The 19,167-nt window shown below is 41.5% G+C and overlaps 1 protein-coding gene across 1 annotated transcript in view; it reads right to left on the minus strand.

Moving 5' to 3' along the window:
- The window catches only part of LOC124712036 (glutathione S-transferase 1-1-like), a 60,234-nt gene that overhangs the window by 26,073 nt on the left and 14,994 nt on the right, over window positions 1–19,167 (minus strand). Inside the window, exon 3 of the mRNA XM_047242327.1 lies at window positions 7,428–7,569. Coding sequence (XP_047098283.1) covers window positions 7,428–7,569 — 142 coding nt within the window. The remainder of the gene's footprint in view (window positions 1–7,427; window positions 7,570–19,167) is intronic.

Here is a 19,167-nt window from a genome sequence, read left to right on the forward strand (position 1 = left end):
TGATATGTCACCTCTGCATCTATTATCAGTTGCTCTTTACATCCTCATGCTGCTTTGCAACAGCCTTTTTGTTCTTCATTTATAATTTTGTTCTGTGTTGTATGTGTTATTAATTTCTGTGTAATGACTGAAGTTAATATTTTGTATATTGTTGGTAGGCATGTTATGGGGCGATATTTAGCTGGGTTTGCTTTGTCTGCTTGATCTTTAGGTTTCAGATAAGTTATTCCATGTGTAAGTGTATCAGGGAATGTGTATGGGTCTGCAATGTAACAATTAAATAATTTAGTTGGATGTGAATGTGTTGAGGTGAACTTCTTTAGCCAGAAATTTGCTATTTTATCTTTTCCAGGGGCTTTCCAATTGTGCGTAGAATTAATTGCTCGGGTGACTTCATGTTGCAAAATTATCACTTCAGGCATTTGTGGTATCATCTTGTATGTGTCTGTTTCTGCTTGTATCCACTGTGCATGCCTGTTATGTTGTACCAGGTTTGACCATATGTCGCTCCAGAAGTGTTCCATGTCTGTTATGTTTGGTGGATTGTCTATTTTAATGTGTGTGTTATCTATTGTCTGATAAAATTTCTTTTGGTTTGTGTTGAATGTTTGGTTTTGTTTCCTTCTATTTTCACTTTTTTTGTATCTTCTAAGTTGTTTGGCCAATACTTGTAATTTCTGTTTCTTTTCATCTAATTGCTCTATCGCTTTTTGTTGTGAGATTTTACCTAACCTTTTTTGTTTTTTTTCTGACATTTCATTTCTTATAAATTGTGTTAGCTGTCAGATGTATTTTCTCAGCTTTTCTATTCTGATCTGTAGCCTGTGTTGCCATGCTGGTTTTGTGGGTTTCTTCTGTGTGTTGGTTGGTTCTCATCTCTGCCTAGTGTGTATATTTAGTGTAGTGAGTGCTTCTATATAAACCAGTAGTTGTAACTTTTCCATAGTTGTATTTTCATTTATTTTGTTGTGTATGATTGTGTTGATAGTTTTTATTGTTGTTTCGACTTGTGGGTTATATGGTGGTCTATGCAAGAATGGCCTAATGTCTGTATTTGTGTCTTTGTATTCTATATATGTCAGCTGAAATTTCTCTTCTGTATCTAACATGTGCGTCACTTCGTGTTCTTTTTGTGCTTGTACTGGTGGCTGTCTTAAGATTTCATTTTCCTCTGATTGTTTAATTGATGCGTGTTGGTCTTTGTTTGTTTGCTCTGGGATGTTTGAGTCCATTACTGTATTTTCTTCTTTTTCTGATTGCACATTATTTTGTTCCAGTATTTGTTGTACTTGTTGTTTGATGTTTTCTAATTCTGACTGGGGTATCCGGTTATTTTTGATTATTACACTGATCTGATCAGCTAGTTGCTGTTCTGTTAAAAATTTTAATTCTGGGTATCTGGTAATAAATGTTGTGTATACTTGTGATCTGTATCCAGTTGTGTTGGTTCCTAGGTTTGTTGCTTGGTAATAACAGAACATGAGGTGTTGATTAACTTCATCTGACCATCTCATCCTCTGTCTTTTTTTTCCTTCTAGGGTGGTTGCAGGAAGCATATCCTGCAAAACACCTCTATTAGGATTTAAATCATTTTCCAGTTGGCTAGCAGTGTCGTTACCATTGTGGGCGGGCATAGGGTTCAAGCGTCATCCCCGACCATGACGGCACTTGTCCGAGGCTTCTTTAGTTCTGTCCTGAACCAAGTAATCACCCTAAAAGGGGGGTTAGCCCTATTAGTGGTTTGTTCTCTTCGTCGCCTTTTACAACTGGCAGAATATACCGGAGGCCTATTCTTTTCCCGGGCCTCCACAGGGTTTATTATTATTATTATTATTACTATTATTATTATTATTGCTTTGATCATTAACAACATACTGTAATATAACAACAATGCCTTTGGCATATAACAGTACGGAAAATACATGTGAGTAGAAGTTTTTTTCAGCTTTTTATTATGTCGGGTCGTATTGACCCAAACAGTACATTTGTTTAGTAAATGTGAAGAGAACAGCAGAGTTAAATACTCAATGGATTTCTTGTTGAGCTGAACACATTTGTGGCATCTTTCTTCCAGCATCATTAACCCACCTAAAAGTCTTATAGAAACAAGATTTTATTCTCAACTTTCCTTTGCATTTGGAGATCAGTTATTGCTTGAATTTGTTGAGAAGTTGTACTTTGCCATTATGATTTTATCATGTTGTAAGTAATCAATAAGCAGGATTCCATCTCTATCCCAAGAGGCACATGAGAGCATCTCGCCTACTGATCTTAGTGTTCTGAACTTCTTTGGATGTTGTTAGCCACTGTGTCTCTCCATTATACAGGCTTTCTTTGGTCTCTGGATCATTCTTGTATATCCAAGTTTCATCCACTGTGATGAGAAAATCCAAAAACCCCACAGGATCCCGGTAAAACTTGACAACATGGACTGTGAAGCAACCATTCATTCAAGCTTTTGGTCTGTATTGAAACATTGTGGAACCCATTTGGCTGAGAGCTTTCTCATATCCAAAATGTCACAAATAATATGACCCCCATATTCTCAGGATATTCCCAGGGTCTCTTCTATCTTTTTAGCCATTATCCTTTGGACATCCAGGATCACAGAATTAACAGCATCTACAGTTTCCAGAACTGTGACTTGAGTTGGCCTTCCAGGATGCTTATCCTCTTCACTTTTCAAATGCCCTGTTTTATAAGTAGCAACCCAATTCTTGATAGCAGAGTAAGAAGGGCAGTTGCTGCCCAATGTACCAGACATATCATCATAAATTTGTTTGGCCATATCCCCTTTTAAATAAGATGATCACAGCATGACTCTCTTTCACTGTGAATTCTCTATTTTCTTGCAACATATTTATTTCAAACCTGCACAGGAAGAGAGAGAGAGAGAGAGAGAGGGGGGGGGGGGGGGGGGGGGATCGTTACTGCTATGCAATTACTGTCACATGTAATGTAAAAAACAACATTTAACACAAAAACATTGGAATGAGCCTATACCTATTTTAGCTAGGAAAAGCCAAAGACTTATCAGCACCCACTCATAATCTCTGTGTGTTCTGAGAGTAAATCATCATCAGTGTACTCATTGCTGAGTGTCATGATCCCATTATCCAAGTGTCTCCATCTTGGGTGGTTACCCACTTTCTCTTAGATTCTGCTGAAGATGTAGATTGAAGAGCTTCTTGATATGATCCATCATCCCGCTCTTCCCTTCACTCTTGTGTTGTCAGTCTTTCCTTCCATAAGTATTTTTTCTAGACTTTCTGCATTTCATCTCAGAGTATAGCCAAAGGACTGGAGAATATTTTGGTTCAATGAGTGGAAAGCCACCAGGAGATTAAGTTACTTGCTAGTGTACATATTAGTTCTTATTTTTTTCTGTTTTATATGCAGCATCCTGCACCAGCACCAAAGCTAAAATCTGTCAATATGCTGCTTGTCTTTGCCCTTGAGGGTACACTTTTCATATCCATAAAAAAAGACAGAAAAAAACAAGTATTTTGACAAGCTGGATCTTTGTAATGTTCCTTGTCACTGTCCTGCCAGATATCGGAGAACTTCTTCATAGCCCTCACCCTAGCATAATCAACCGTCTTTATCATCATTGCAATTTCCTGTATGGTAGGTGGCTGTTGCAAAACAGCTCGAAGACTGTCCAGCATCCAAATCCTTTAACTAACCTGTAAGTTGAAGAGGGGCAGCAGCCTTTTCAGTAGTTGCAGGGGCAACAGTCTGGATGATTGACTGACCTGGCCTTGCAACATTAACCAAAACAGCCTTTCTGTGCTGGTACTGCGAACGGCTGAAAGCAAGGGGAAACTACAGCCGTAATTTTTCCCGATGGCATGCAGCTTTACTGTATGGACAAATGATGATGGCGTCCTCTTGGGTAAAATATCCCAGAGGTAAAATAGTCCCCCATTCGGATCTACGGCGGGGACTACTCAAGAGGACATCATTATCAGGAACAAGAAAACTGGCGTTCTACGGATCGGAGTGTGGAATGTCAGATCCCTTAATGGTTAAAGTTAGATATAGTGGGAATTAGTGAAGTTCGATGGCAGGAGGAACAAGACTTTTGGTCAGGTGAATACAGGGTTATAAATACAAAATCAAATAGGGATAATGCAGGAGTAGGTTTAATAATGAATAAAAAAATAGGAATGCGGGTAAGCTACTACAAACAGCGTAGTGAATGCATTATTGTGGCCAAGATAGACACAAAGCCCATGCCTACTACAGTAGTACAAGTTTATATGCCAACTAGCACTGCAGATGATGAAGAAATTGATGAAATGTATGATGAGATAAAAGAAATTATTCAGGTAGTGAAGGGAGACGAAAATTTAATAGTCATGGGTGACTGGAATTCGAGAGTAGGAAAAGGGAGAGAAGGAAACATAGTAGGTGAATATGGATTGGGGTTAAGAAATGAAAGAGGAAGCCGCCTGGTAGAGTTTTGCACAGAGCATAACTTAATCATAACTAACACTTGGTTCAAGAATCATGAAAGAAGGTTGTATACATGGAAGAATCCTGGAGATACTAGAAGTTATCAGATAGATTATATAATGGTAAGACAGAGATTTAGGAACCAGATTTTAAATTGTAAGACATTTCCAAGGGCAGATGTGGACTCTGACCACAATCTATTGGTTATGAACTGTAGATTAAAACTGAAGAAGCTGCAAAAAGGTGGGAATTTAAGGATATGGGACCTGGATAAACTGATTAAACCAGAGGTTGTACAGAGTTTCAGGGAGAGCATAAGGGAACAATTGACAGGAATGGGGGAAAGAAGTACAGTAGAAGAAGAATGGGGAGCTCTGAGGGATGAAGTAGTGAAGGCAGCAGAGAATCAAGTAGGTAAAAAGATGAGGGCTAGTAGAACTCCTTGGGTAACAGAAGAAATATTGAATTTAATTGATGAAAGGAGAAAATATAAAAATGCAGTAAATGAAGCAGGCAAAAAGGAATACAGATGTCTCAAAAATGAGATCGACAGGAAGTGCAAAATGGCTAAGCAGGGATGGCTAGAGGACAAATGTAAGGATGTAGAGGCTTATCTCACTAGGGGTAATATAGATACTGCCTACAGGAAAATTAAAGAGACCTTTGGAGAAAAGAGAACCACTTGCATGAATATCAAGAGCTCAGATGAAAACCCAGTTCTAAGCAAAGAAGGGAAAGCAGAAAGGTGGAAGGAGTATATAGAGGGTCTATACAAGGGCGATGTACTTGGGGACAATATTATGGAAATGGAAGAGGATGTAGATGAAGATGGAATGGGAGATACGATACTGCGTGAAGAGTTCAACAGAGCACTGAAAGACCTGAGTCGAAACAAGGCCCCAGGAGTAGACAACATTCCATTAGAATTACTGATGGCCTTGAGAGAGCCAGTCCTGACAAAACTCTACCATCTGGTGAGCAAGATGTATGAGACAGGCAAAATACCTTCAGACTTCAAGAAGAATATAATAATTCCAATCCCAAAGAAAGCAGGTGTTGACAGATGTGAAAATTATCGAACTATCAGTTTAATAAGTCACGGCTGCAAAATACTAATGCGAATTCTTTACAGACGAATGGAAAAACTGGTAGAAGCCGACCTCGGGGAAGATCAGTTTGGATTCCGTAGAAATACTGGAACATATGAGGCAATACTGACCTTATGACTTATCTTAGAAGAAAGATTAAGGAACAGCAAACCTACGTTTCTTGCATTTGTAGACTTAGAGAAAGCTTTTGACAATGTTGACTGGAATACTCTCTTTCAAATTCTAAAGGTGGCAGGGGTAAAATACAGGGAGTAAAAGGCTATTTACAATAATTTGTACAGAAAGCAGATGGCAGTTATAAGAGCGAGGGGTATGGAAGGGAAGCAGTGGTTGGGAAGGGAGTGAGACAGGGTTGTAGCCTCTCCCTGATGTTATTCAATCTGTATATTGAGCAAGCACTAAAGAAAACAAAAGAAAAATTCGGAGTAGGTATTAAAATCCATGTAGAAGAAATAAAAACTTTGAGGTTTGCCGATGACATTGTAATTCTATCAGAGACAGCAAAGGGCTTGGAAGAGCAGTTGAATGGAATGGACAGTGTCTTGAAAGGAGGATATAAGATGAACAGCAACAAAAGCAAAATGAGGATAATGGAATGTAGTCGAATTAAGTCGGGTGATGCTGAGAGAATTAGATTAGGAAATGAGACACTTGAAGTAGTAAAGGAGTTTTGCTATTTGGGGAGCAAAATAACTGATGATGGTCGAAGTAGAGAAGACATAAAATGTAGACTGGCAATGGCGAGGAAAGAGTTTCTGAAGAAGAGAAATTTGTTAACATCGAGTATAGATTTAAGTGTCAGGAAGTCGTTTCTGAAAGTATTTGTATGGAGTGTAGCCATGTATGGAAGTGAAACGTGGATGATAAATAGTTTGGACAAGAAGAGAATAGAAGCTTTTGAAATGTGGTGCTACAGGAGAATGCTGAAGATTAGATGGGTAGATCACATAACTAATGATGAAGTATTGAATAAAATTGGGGAGAAGATGAGTATGTGGCACAACTTGACAAAAAGAAGGGACCGGTTAGTAGGACATGTTCTGAGGCATCAAGGGATCACAAATTTAGCATTGGAGGGCAGCGTGGAGGGTAAAAATCGTAGAGGGAGACAAAGAGATGAATACACTAAGCAGATTCAGAAGGATGTGGGTTGCAGCAAGTACTGGGAGATGAAGAAACTTGCACAGGATAGGGTAGCATGGAGAGCTGCATCAAACCAGTCTCAGGACTGAAGACCACAACGAACAAAGTTGTAATCATGCTCCTCAATAATTATCTTGGATTTGGACATGATGAGATTGATGTCTAATCCCCATGATAGACTAACCCCCTTTACTTCTGTCAGTAGCCTAGTAAGTTCACCTTCGCTGCTTACTAAAGGCATGGTGTCATATGCAAATCAGAGTTTGTTAACATTTCTTCCACCAACTGACACATTTTAGAGCTTCCCTAATGAGTTTCTGGCATATATGTTGTACTGTTAGGTGATATGACACTTTTAGATACTTTGGAGAAATCAAATGTTTCAGCACTGGAGCACTGGTCTTCACAGTTGTGAGGCTATCAGTGTATAGAATTCTGACCAGTGCTATCAAGTGCAGTGGGACATTGAATATTCTTAGATGTCTTTGTCACCTTTATGTGTGTATATGAGAGAGAAAGTAAGTCACGAAATTAACAGACTCAGACCCTTGCTTTAGAAATGTCATACACAACAATGAGCAGACCTACTAAAATCATTGTAACAATGAGAGGAATTCATTGCCACTAATACAATAACTGTAGAATTATTATTATGGAAATTCATATTGCCAAATATTATACTGTTATTGACATATACAGTTTTACTACTGCTCTTACATAATATGCAGAAAAACGTCCATAAAGTGTTGACACATTAAAGAAGAGTCGCTGGTTCACTAGAGCCCGTTTCTTAGCATCTTTAGGATACAGAGAGTCATCTTTTGCATACTGATCCACCAAGTATGCAATAATAACATGGCTGTTAAAGTAATGGAGTGTTATTAGAATTATTTTAATAACATAGAAAAAGTTAAATATTCATCAAAATCACACAAAAAATAGACAAAATGGGTGACAGAACGAGACTGAATGAACAGTTCATTTCAATTTTATTTTAAACAGCACATAAAAAAATCCTTATCATTCTAGGTACATCTCAAGTAACTAAAGTATGATATTATTCAGAAGAGGGGAGCAAACAGTACATTGCATAAAATAGATAATCACACTTCTTACAGTGGTCTCTCTAAGGATTTTGGAATACTTACATACTTCTCAGTACACTTTCTTCTGAAAATTCTTTGTTGCCAACAACAAATATCAGTTTTAGCTAAACTATGATTTACAAATTATAATACCAACCAAAAAAATGATTTTCTTACAGGCTTCACCATTTGTGTAAGATTTAGACTGGAGTTATTAACTCTGCTGCAAAGGTGTTCAACAAGCTCTCAACTCACATGAAGCAAGAAACTGGGAGTCAATATAACACGTATCATTAGCCACTTGGTATAAAAATTATATGATTATCTGCATTCAAGGAGTAAAATTTCGAGGTAGCTACATGGCAAGTCGCAATGTTTATTCTAAAGTAGTAGTCTTTTTTAAACATACCTTTGCAGTTAAAATACAGTGTTTATTTTCATTGAAAAATACCAGTACAATCCAGTAAATATTATGCTATCAATTGATAAAAAATAATATTTATTTAATACAAGTTAGGAAGCAGATGCTTTAACAAAAATAGTGGCTTTCTCTCTAATTTACTAGGTTACATTTAGCTGATGTGATCAAATTCACATATAGTATTAATGCAGTGTACAGATTAAGTTTCTATGAACTTTGTACAGTAGGAACCAACTGAATGAGGCAGTGTAGTTGTTAAGACACTGACTCCATATGTGGGAGGATAGAGTTTGGTCTGACTCGGCATCCTGATTTAGGTTTCCTGAATCATTTTGGACAAATATAATTATTATTTCAGTAAGGTATCAGCTGACCACTTGTTCTATCCTCATATATATACTTATATATTCTGTAAGTTGATGATACCTCCCAAGGGGATCACAACACTTCGGTGAGTTCATATTTGGCTACCATGGGGGCCCAGCTTTTGCAGCACGTCTTCTCTTTCTGCGCTACATGTCTACCTTCTTGCTATTCTTTTTTCCCTTGGGAAACATGTCTTGCATTTTTTCAGGAATGTGTGTTGCAGCTTGATAGCCCAGCATTGTAACCTGTTTTTCTTTCTTTCTTCATTCTCCATCTCCTCTCCTTCCTTCCTTTTGGCATTTGAGGTTTCTCTTCGTTTCTTCTTCCTCCCTGTGAGCTGGCTGCTACGTCTGATGTGTAACAGGTGACTGTGTGTGATGTGTGATTTCCAGCCCAGGTTGCACATACCCCCTGGTACAGGTCAGGCCGAGGGAGGGGTGATAGCCTGTGCTGTTACCTTCCCAACTGCCAATTGGTCCCTCTGTCAGGAGTTCGAAAAGTGTGACCTTCTGAGGTGTAACAATCAACTAAGACTTGTGAGTCCCTCTCTGAGGGAGGCCCCCAGTTGGAAGGAGCTTGCCATCAGAGATGCTGGCAATCATGGTAGCTATTTTTGCAATGAGCCAATAACAATCTCAGTCTATGTCTGCTAAATTTAAACAGAATGAGGCTAAAGATCCAAAGACTCTCCCAGCTGCATGTTGCTTCCTCACAGTATCACGTACTGAAGATAGTCCTTATCTGTAGTTAATACGTTTATTACTCAGGAAGGTGTTGATGCAGTTGCAGGCTGTGTGAAATCCTGTTCTCACTTAGGTAATGGGACTTTGCTTCTAGAGACCAATTGTGATTCTGAAGCCCAACAGCTTCACTTGTCCATGGCTATCTGGTTCGTGTAGAGGCCCAGCAAACACTGATTTCTTCACATGGTGTTATTTACACTTGGCTGCTTGATGGTCTGACAGAGGGAGAAATCCAAACTTACTCTTTGATCAGTGTGTCACTGTGCTCCATGGAAAATGTTAATGCAACCTTGGTTCCTACATGCACTGTTTTTCGTATGATTGATCGAGTAGTGCTTTCATCAGAGAGCAAAGCAGGCTATGAAGTTATCACAGTCTGATTATACTTTCCAAACTTGAGTTTCCCACCAGAGTCAGCGTTACTACCACACTCATGTGTCCTGTCAAAACATGGTCAAATTTGTTACTTGTGGTAGGGACACTCTCGAGGGTGAGGGCCCACTTCCTACTCCCTGCTGTATCAATTGTAATGGTGACCATACCACCTCATCCGTTGAATGTCCCATATGTCTTAATGAACGAGCCATCTATGAGATCTGGATGAAGGAAAAAGTACCTTACCCTGTCACTAGCAAGTTATTGCTATTCGAAATACCTGCATTTTTATCATCCGGCAATTTTAGTACTGTTCTTGCTATGCCTTGCCTGCTGAAGGATGTGGTCAGCCAGGTTTACAACTTCCATTTCAGCACTGCAGTTGTCAAATCACTCAGTATCATGGTAGCATCCCCACCTCCTTCTGCAGCTGCACAAAAAGCCACCAAATCTTTGCCCCCAGTAGCAAAAACAGCTGCTACACAACTGGAAGGACAGAAAGGATAAAAGGAATGCTCCTGCAATGACTTTTTACATCCCTCCAGCCAAAAACTATCTGAATCTTTGTCTGCCAACCAGGAAGGCCTTAAGAAATCGAATAAAGTCAAATGGTCATCTCCTTCCTTGACTCAGAGATCCTTTTCAACGGTGTCACCGCATGATACCCTCACCCGGCTGCTCTCCATTTTGCCAGTAAGCACTGCCTATCATTTTTCTTCCCTGGAATCCGCAGTCTGACCCAGAGAGAAAGCCAATGCCTCTGCAAATTTCTTGGAACAGGGTCCTCCAGCCTCTGAATCCTGTAGCAATGCATCTTCGAAGGCTGGCTCTTGGCAGCCCTTTCCTTTGTTCCCTTCTCCCCATTCCCCTTTGTGACTCCTCTCCAATGGAATGTTTGTGGCATTATATCCAACAAGGAGGAATTATGGCTGCTCTTGGAATCACAGCATCTGGTTGTTTTCTGTCTCCAAGGAACAAAATCACATCTTCGCAACCACTTTGATCTCCCATGTTTCTTTCCAGTTTGCTTTGACCTTCCTCCCAATGACAACATTCCATCTCATGGGGGAGTTATGCTGCTCATCCAGGATGATCTCCATAGCCAAACCATCTCACTGAACACTGACTGCAAACTGTTGCAGTCTGCATTTTCCTTTCTTGCTTCAACTTTTTTCTTTGAAATGTCTACATCCCTCTGTCATTCACTGTCACTAGAGCAGAGTTCCTCCAGATTATTGGTCGACTTCCTCAACCCTTTTTTGCCCCCTGGTGACTTTAACATGCACCATCCCCTCTGGGGCTCTTCAAGATCCTGTTTGAGAGGTGCCTTCTTGGCTGACCTTTCTAATCAACTCAACCTCATCTGTCTTAGCACTGGAGCTCCCACATTCTCTCCAGACTCCATGTACACTTATTCCAATCTGGACCTCTCATTCTGCCCTGCCCAGCTTGCCTGTCATCTCAAGTGGCCCATTCTCTCTGACACGTACTCAAGTGACCATTTGCCATGTGCTCTCCATTTGCTGACTCCTACCACACCTATGTACAAATCAAACCGACAGCTTTCTAAGGCCAACTAGGGCTTCACTCCTGTCTCGCGACCTTCAATGAATAACAAAATGGTTCAAATAGCTCTGAGCACTATGGGACTTAACTTCTGAGGTCATCAGTCCCCTAGAACATAGAACTACTTAAACCTAACTAACCTAAGGACATCACACACATCCATGCCTGAGGCAGGATTCGAACCTGCGACCGTAGCAGTCATGTGGTTCCAGACTGTAGCACCTAGAACCGCTTGGCCACACTGTCCGGCTCAACGAACAACATTCTCCCAGCATTCATGACTAGGTAGAGTACCTTATGAACATTATCCTTAATGCCGCGGAGCATTCCATACCTGGCACTTCATCTTTACCGCCCCTTGTCCCGCTCCCCTGGTGGACTAAGGAGTTCCGTGATGCGATTTGCATGTGGAGATGTGCTCTCTGCATTTTTTATTGTCATCCTATGATAGCAAACTGTATTTGATGAGTTGCGTGGACAGTGTCATCACATTCTTTGGGATAACGAAGAAGCTAGCTGGATTTCATTTACTAATTCCTTTAACAGTTTCACTCTCTCTTCTATCATGTGGGGCAATCTCCATTGGCTATCTGTGATCAATTTCATTCTCTGATTTCTGGCCTGACCATAGCGGATAATGACATTGTGGACACTATTGCTTTCTCAAACACCTTAGACCGCTATTTTGCGGAGATTTCAAGCTCCACACACTAACACCTCACCTTCCTTCCTCAGAAACATGTGCAGGGGGCTCAGGTGATACCATTCTCCTCCCAGAATCGTGAATGTACAAAGCTGCCTTTACTTTGAGGGAGTTAGTCATTGTCTCCTTCTTGTTGTACCTACAGTAGAAGCACCTTTTTGCCACCATCCCTGACAATCAGACTCAACCAAAGACCAATGCTGAATCCTGCCTGACTCAGTTCACTACTTCATCCAACTGTGATCCACCCCCACTGCCCCCTAAATGCTGCCATTAACTTTCCACATTTCTTAAACTCAAACCTTGCCTCATCATCAATCCCTAAATCCCTTGACATGCAAGCTAACCTTACACTGTTCTGAACCACAGAGATTACTTGGCAGAAGGACTCCGCCAGCTGTCATTAAGCCATCTACAAATCCTGCCATAGTGAGCTCATTTGAGAAGTCCAGCGGGATCTTCAGTCTTTCCTCAAATCCTAAGGCCCATCCCAGGACCTCTCCCAGGAGTACATCTCTCTCCTCACTCCTATCAGTCCCCTCACTCCTTTTACACGCTTCTTAAAGTCCATACATGCAACCACCCAGGATGCCCCATGGCAGCTGGTTACTGTGCCTCAAATGAGAGAATTTCTTCAGCCTGTCATCCACAACCTACTCTCCTACATAAAAGATACCAACCATTCCCTCCACTGACTCTCCACAGTTCCTGTTCCTTTACCACAAGCTGCCCTACTTGTCATTATTGATGCCACCTCTCTTTACACTAACATCCCTAATGACCATTGCCTTGCTGCTGTTGAATATTACCTCTCACAGTGCCCAATGGATTCCAAACCTACAACTTCTTTCCTAGCCATGATCAACTACCATATATCATCACCCTAATTACTTTTACCTTGACAGCATCACCTACAATGAAATCCAGGGTACAGCAATGGACACCCGTATGGCATCATCCTATGCCAACCTATTCATGGGCCATCTAGAGGAATCCTTTCTAACCACCCAGAACCTGAAACCCTCACATGGTTCAGATTCATTGATGACACCTTTGTGATCTGAATTGAGGGTATGGACACCATATCCACAGTCTTCCAGAACCTCAATGCCTTCTCCCCAATATGCTTCACCTGGTCCTCTTTAACCCAACAAGCCATCTTCCTTGATGTTGATTTCTACCCCAAAGACAGTTACATCAGTACCTCTGTCCATATCAAACCTACCAACCACCAGTAATACCTCCACTTCAACAGCTTTCACCCATTCCATACCAAGATGCCCCTTCCATGCAGCCATGGTCATTGCATCTGCAGTGACAATCAGTCCCATCTTAAATACATTGAAGGTCTCACTGGGACCTTCACAGACCGTAATTACCCTGACAAACTTGTAGAGAAACAGATCCCCCATGTCCAATGCTTTATATCTCCAGCCACCACCCCCACTTCCCAAAGTACCACTGTCTGCCCATAGATAGTGGGAATTCCCATCATGACTCAGCACCACCCAGGACTGGAGCAACTAAATCACATTCTCCACCAGGGTTTCAACTAACTCTGAAATGAGGAATGTTCTACTCAGTATCCTTCCCACCCCTCCCACAGTGGTATTGTGTTGCCTACTGAACCTACACAATATCCTTGTACAACCCTACCCTGCTTCCAGACCCCTTGCCTCATGGCTCATATCCTTGTAATAGAAGTAGATGCAAGACCTGTCACTTACATCCTCACACCAGCACCTACTCCAGTCTTGTCACAAGCATCACGTATCCTACCTGTACCTGTGAGATGAGTCATGTGATCGACAAGCTAAGCTGCAACCACTGTACTGAATTCCATCTGGGCAGGACAACCAACAAACTGTCTGTCTGCATGAATGGCCACCAACATACTGTGGTCAAGAAACAGCTGGACCACCTAGTTGCTAAGCACGTTGGCCAACCCAGTGTTCTCCATTTTAATGACTGCTTCACAGCCTGCACCATCTGGATCCTTCATATCAACACCAACTTTCCTGAACTTCAAGGTGGAAACTCTCCCTGCAGTATATCCTACGTCCCTACAACCTTCCTGGCCTCAACTTTTGTTAGTATTGTCATACACCCACCTATCCCATTCCTGTTCACACTCTGGCACTACACAGTCCTCTATTCCATCTGCATATCAGTTTTGTGACAAAGCTGCCTGACTTATGACTGTGGACCATTATGGAACTCAACCTCCAGGTATTGAATGTACCTCACAATCCACCAACCTATGAAGGGAGGGTCAGAGCAATGTCAAATGTTGATGTCACTTTACCAAATATGCAGCAGCATGCTGCGTGAAAGGCTGGAAGGATGCGAGTGGAATGACATTGAGTGACCACAATATCATACACTATACCATCACTGGAATGGAAATCCAAGACTCCACAGAAAACACGCTTAAAAGGCCCAAATAAAAGCTCGAGGACACTAACTGGGAAGAACTAAGAAGAATTTTTCAGTGTCCAGGAAGTATATCACTGGGTGATAACGTAGACGTTAAAGCCCAAGAATTGACACTGGCTCTACATAGAGTGATGGAGGCATCGATAACTGTCAGCAGAGGTCTTCTAAAGGAGTACTTTGCATCTGGACCGAGGTGCTGCATAAATTAAGATGCTAAACATGAAGAGTCAGAGAGCTATAACAGAACACCATAACCCAAGAAGAAAAAGTCCAAAGGTTGCATAGATACACATATGTCAAACAAGATTTTAAGGAATATTTGTGGAAAACAAAAAATGGAGTGATGGAAGCAATTTGTGGAGGCTAACTTAGAAATCGATCCCTGGGTGTACAATATAACATAGTCTGGGAGAAAGTACAATCACCAACAGTCTCATCCATGCTCAGAAGGAATGATGGGCTGATATCAGAAAGTTGGGAAGTCAGCTGCCCTGCTAGGGGAAACACTACTTCCTGATGATGAAGAAGAAGGCAATAGCTTAAGTTACAGAAAATGTTGTGGGAAGAACATAGAAACAATAAACTTGTGTACCCCTTTGCACAAGAAAAAATTAGATAAATAATTTTAAGACTGAAAAAGGCAAAATTTCCAGGACCAGACAGCATCCCTGCCGAAGTAATACTAGTCTTATGTGACCAATTAGATAGTTACCTCTGTGATATGACAATGAGTGTCTCTGGCAAGGAAGGGTCCCTACACCATGGAAGAATGCTGAAGTGGTAATGATTAGTAAAGGGAAAAATAAGGATCCAATGAAATCCGAATCCTACATACCAATTTGTCTTTTGAATGTTCTTGGCAAGATATTTGAAAAACTATTATGCGAAAGATTACACTACGGGTCTAGAAGAGGCAAGTGAACTGAAGACAGAATTAGTAAGTCAATTTCACTAGTGACAGGCACTCATTCTACGTGTGCTCTAGAGATAACCTACAATGGTCGTCCTTCTTTGGTCGCCCTAGAGATTTGGAGTGTCCAGAAGCACCGTATAATTGCCTGAGAGATTACTGCCACAGATGATATGCTTCTTTAGCATGCCCAGGAAAGAAAGTAACGATGACAATAACAAAAGGCTGCCCATAGGATCAGTGTGCGGTCCAGAGTTTTGGGATGTAGCACTGGAGTCTACACTGCAGAAGTTACATGACAGCTGTAACATAAGTGGACTGATGGCATTAGCAGATGACGTGCTGTTCATTGTAAGTGGTGACTCTGCAAGAATCATAGAAGACAAATGTAATGCGGCGCTCCACGAACTTGGAGGCTGGTGTTAAAGTGTTAAATTGTCACTAGTACCACATAAAATAACGTAACTCTTGCTGAAAGGGAACTTAATAAGAAACCCTAAAATAAAATTAAATGATGTAACCGCTAGGAGAAGTGCAGCAATGAGATATCTAGGGGTATTTCTGGATGAACATTGTAACTTTGCACATCTTGTAGAAGAAGCAGGCAGAAAAGTTACAAACATGATGAATAAAATTATATCCATTGCAAATACGCAATTTCGGCTACCCTTGAAGACAGAGTATACCACCAGACCTGTATATGTTAGCATCAGTCATGGGGTATGGTGAGAGCGTTTGGGCTCATAGATTGCAGCTAGTGAAGCCAGCCTCAGTAGTGAGAATAGTTGAATGAGGTGTGCTACTAAGATTAACGGCCGCCTACTGCAAAAGACGCTTTGTTAGTAATTCTGGGAATATGCCCACTGGACTTGGAAATTAGGAAAAGGGGAGCCTTCAACTGGCTAAAGAATGGTAATCAAATGGAAGTATGAAGGGTGCTTTGAACTGAGGCCAGTTCGAAAAAGGCAATTAAAGATTACGAATTACAACTGTGGCAGGGATGAATGGGACACTTCAGGCACAGGCAGGAGAATTTAAAATTTCTCCCTAACTTCAGGGTGAAATTAAAAGCGATATTTCTTAATCCATAGAGTGTTTGATACATTACCTGACTGCCCATGGCCCTTAAGCCATGTATCTATCGAAAATCATAAGACAAATGAATGATAGCTGTGCCTGCGCCAGTGTTGGGACACCAGAACACACACTGTGGAACTGCATTCTCTATGAAGATGCAAAGGGTATTAAGGATGTTGGATCCCATAGCAGCACCAAGGAGGGAGTCGACCTGATGCATCTTGGATGATATTGCAGCCGCAGTATCCAGGAAAGCCAAGGAAGACTTCACGAGGCGTCCAACCACAAGTTATCATACTGCCATCCGGCTAGACACATACTCTGCAGATAGAGGGAAGATAATTGATGTCGGCGACCACCGACTTAAATACTGTCCCAAGAATGAATACTGTATCATGGAAGTGTGGACTTTAAGAAGTAACAGTGATGGTGGTTTGCCTGCAGTAGTGGAAGCGGTGCTGACATGCTGCCTGAATCCCACGGAATCCGGCAGACTATGGTAGTTGACTGGGACAGTATGAAAGCAGATCCAGTAGTGGAGACAACCATCTATAAGCTAAATGCACCAAAATAAATGAACAAACAGAGAAAAAATTTTGTAGTCAGAATGAAATTTTCACTCTGCAGCCGCGAGTGCACAGATATGAGACTTCCTGGCAGATTAAAACTGTGTGCCGCATTGAGACTCGAACTTGGGACCTTTTCCTTTAGTGGACAAGTACTCTACCAACTGAGCTATCCCAGCACGACTCACGACCCATCATCAGGCCTTCAATTCTGCCAGTACTTTGTCTCCTACCTTTCAAATTTCACAGAAGCTCTTCTGTGAACCTTGCAGAACTAGCACTTCTGGAAGAAAGGATATTGCGGGGGCATTGCTTAGCCAAAGCATTGGGGGGTGTTTCCAGACTGAAATTGTCACTCTGAAGCTGAGTGTGTGCTGATGTGAAACTTCCTGGCAGATTAAAACTGCCTGCCACACTGAGACTCGAACTCGGGACCTTTTCCTTTAGCAGGCAAGTACTCTACCAACTGACCTATCCAAGCACGACTCACGACCCATCATCAGAGCTCCAGTTCCGCCAGCACCTTGTCTCCTACCTTCCAAACTGCACAGAAGCTCTTCTGCAAACCTTGCACTCCCCTAAGAAAGGATACTGCAGAGACACAGCTTAGCCACAGCCTGGAGGATGTTTCCAAATTGGAATTTTTACTCTGTAGCGGAGTGTGCACTGATATGAAACTTCCTGACAGATTGAAACTGTGAGCCAGACTGAAACTCGAACTCGGGACTTTGCCTTTCAGAGGGCAAGTGCTCTACCAATTGAGCTACCCAAGCAAGTTTCATATCTGTACACACTCCACAGAAGAATGAAAGTTTCATTCTGGAAACATCCCCTAGGCTATGACTAAGCCATGTGCACACAATATCCTTTCTTCCAGGAGTGCTAGTTCTGCAAGGTTTGCAGGAGAGCTTCTGTGAAGTTTCGAAGGTAGAAGACGAGGTACTGGCAGAACTGAAGCTGTGTTGGCGTGTCGTGTGTCGTGCTTGGGTAGCTCGGTTGGTAGAGCACTTGTCTGCAAAATGCAAAGGTCCTGAGTTTGAGTCTCGGTCTGACACACAGTTTTAATTTGCAAGGAAGTTTCAAATTCTGTAGTGCTTGTAGTAGATTAGTAACTAGGTAATTGGTTAAGGGTTTTAACATAGTTTTGTAGTAGTAGAAGTAGTATTTTTTAAACTAATTTGTTACCATCCAAGGAAATGTGATTTGTATGACCTATTTTAGCTTTTCAGATAATAGGCTGTAATTATGAAGAATAAATAAATAACTAATACACACCCACAGTCTTTTTACTTCTCTCCTTTTCCATCTGATGAAGCTCTAGCATACTTCTTTGCTTTGTACATATACAACTCCATACACAGTCAGCCTATCTGAAATGGGGCATGGACAGTGGTATGGTACCATTATTGATCTCTTGGGGTTACCCAGTGATCTCTGTAGTGGACACTCACACTTATGACATACACTGGAGTGGACTCTAGTAGTCATCACTGGTAGGAGTGGACATATAATTTTTGAAATAGCAACCATACAAGAGCACTTCATGTGACACTGCAGTCAGCTCAGGGTGCACTAGCTAACTGATATTCGCTCACTATCTGAGCTCACCTTGGCCTAAGTAATCACCCAAGACTGCCACCATTGCCAACTAAACCTCCCAGTCAGCCCAGCTCCTGACTCTATTTCCCAGACTTCCACATGCTGCTCACCAGCAATCTTCTACTTTGTGCCCAGCTTGGTTTAGGTGTGACTTCTGCACACACCAACATCCATCATGACAAGACCACAACTGCCAATGGACTTTATGGCACTTATAGAGTCTGAGCCACTGCTAACAATTGTGAAAGTTGACACGTCGCTGGAGGAAGATATCCCTGAGGTCCTGCCATTGTCACTAGTTGTTAACGAGCCATTGGCTGGGATGCCCGTCTCCTCTGCTCCCTGCATAGTTGTTCATGAATCCAACCTAGGCACCCCTGTTCCTATGGATGAGTAAAACGAGAAGGTATTTAATACCATATCACTCCAATAATGTGGAGAGGAACACAAAGAATGACCACAATATTATCTGTATGGCTCTCAGTTCTGCCTTTGGCAACCAAACGTTTAGGAGACATGGCAGACATATCACGCAGAGATGACTATTAGCCCTCTATGAGAAACAAGTACCATGCACAGTGGGTAATCCTACAGATCATATTTCACTACT

The sequence above is a fragment of the Schistocerca piceifrons genome, chromosome 8 (assembly GCF_021461385.2).
Source record: "Schistocerca piceifrons isolate TAMUIC-IGC-003096 chromosome 8, iqSchPice1.1, whole genome shotgun sequence".
In the NCBI taxonomy this organism is placed as follows: Eukaryota; Metazoa; Arthropoda; class Insecta; order Orthoptera; family Acrididae; genus Schistocerca; species Schistocerca piceifrons.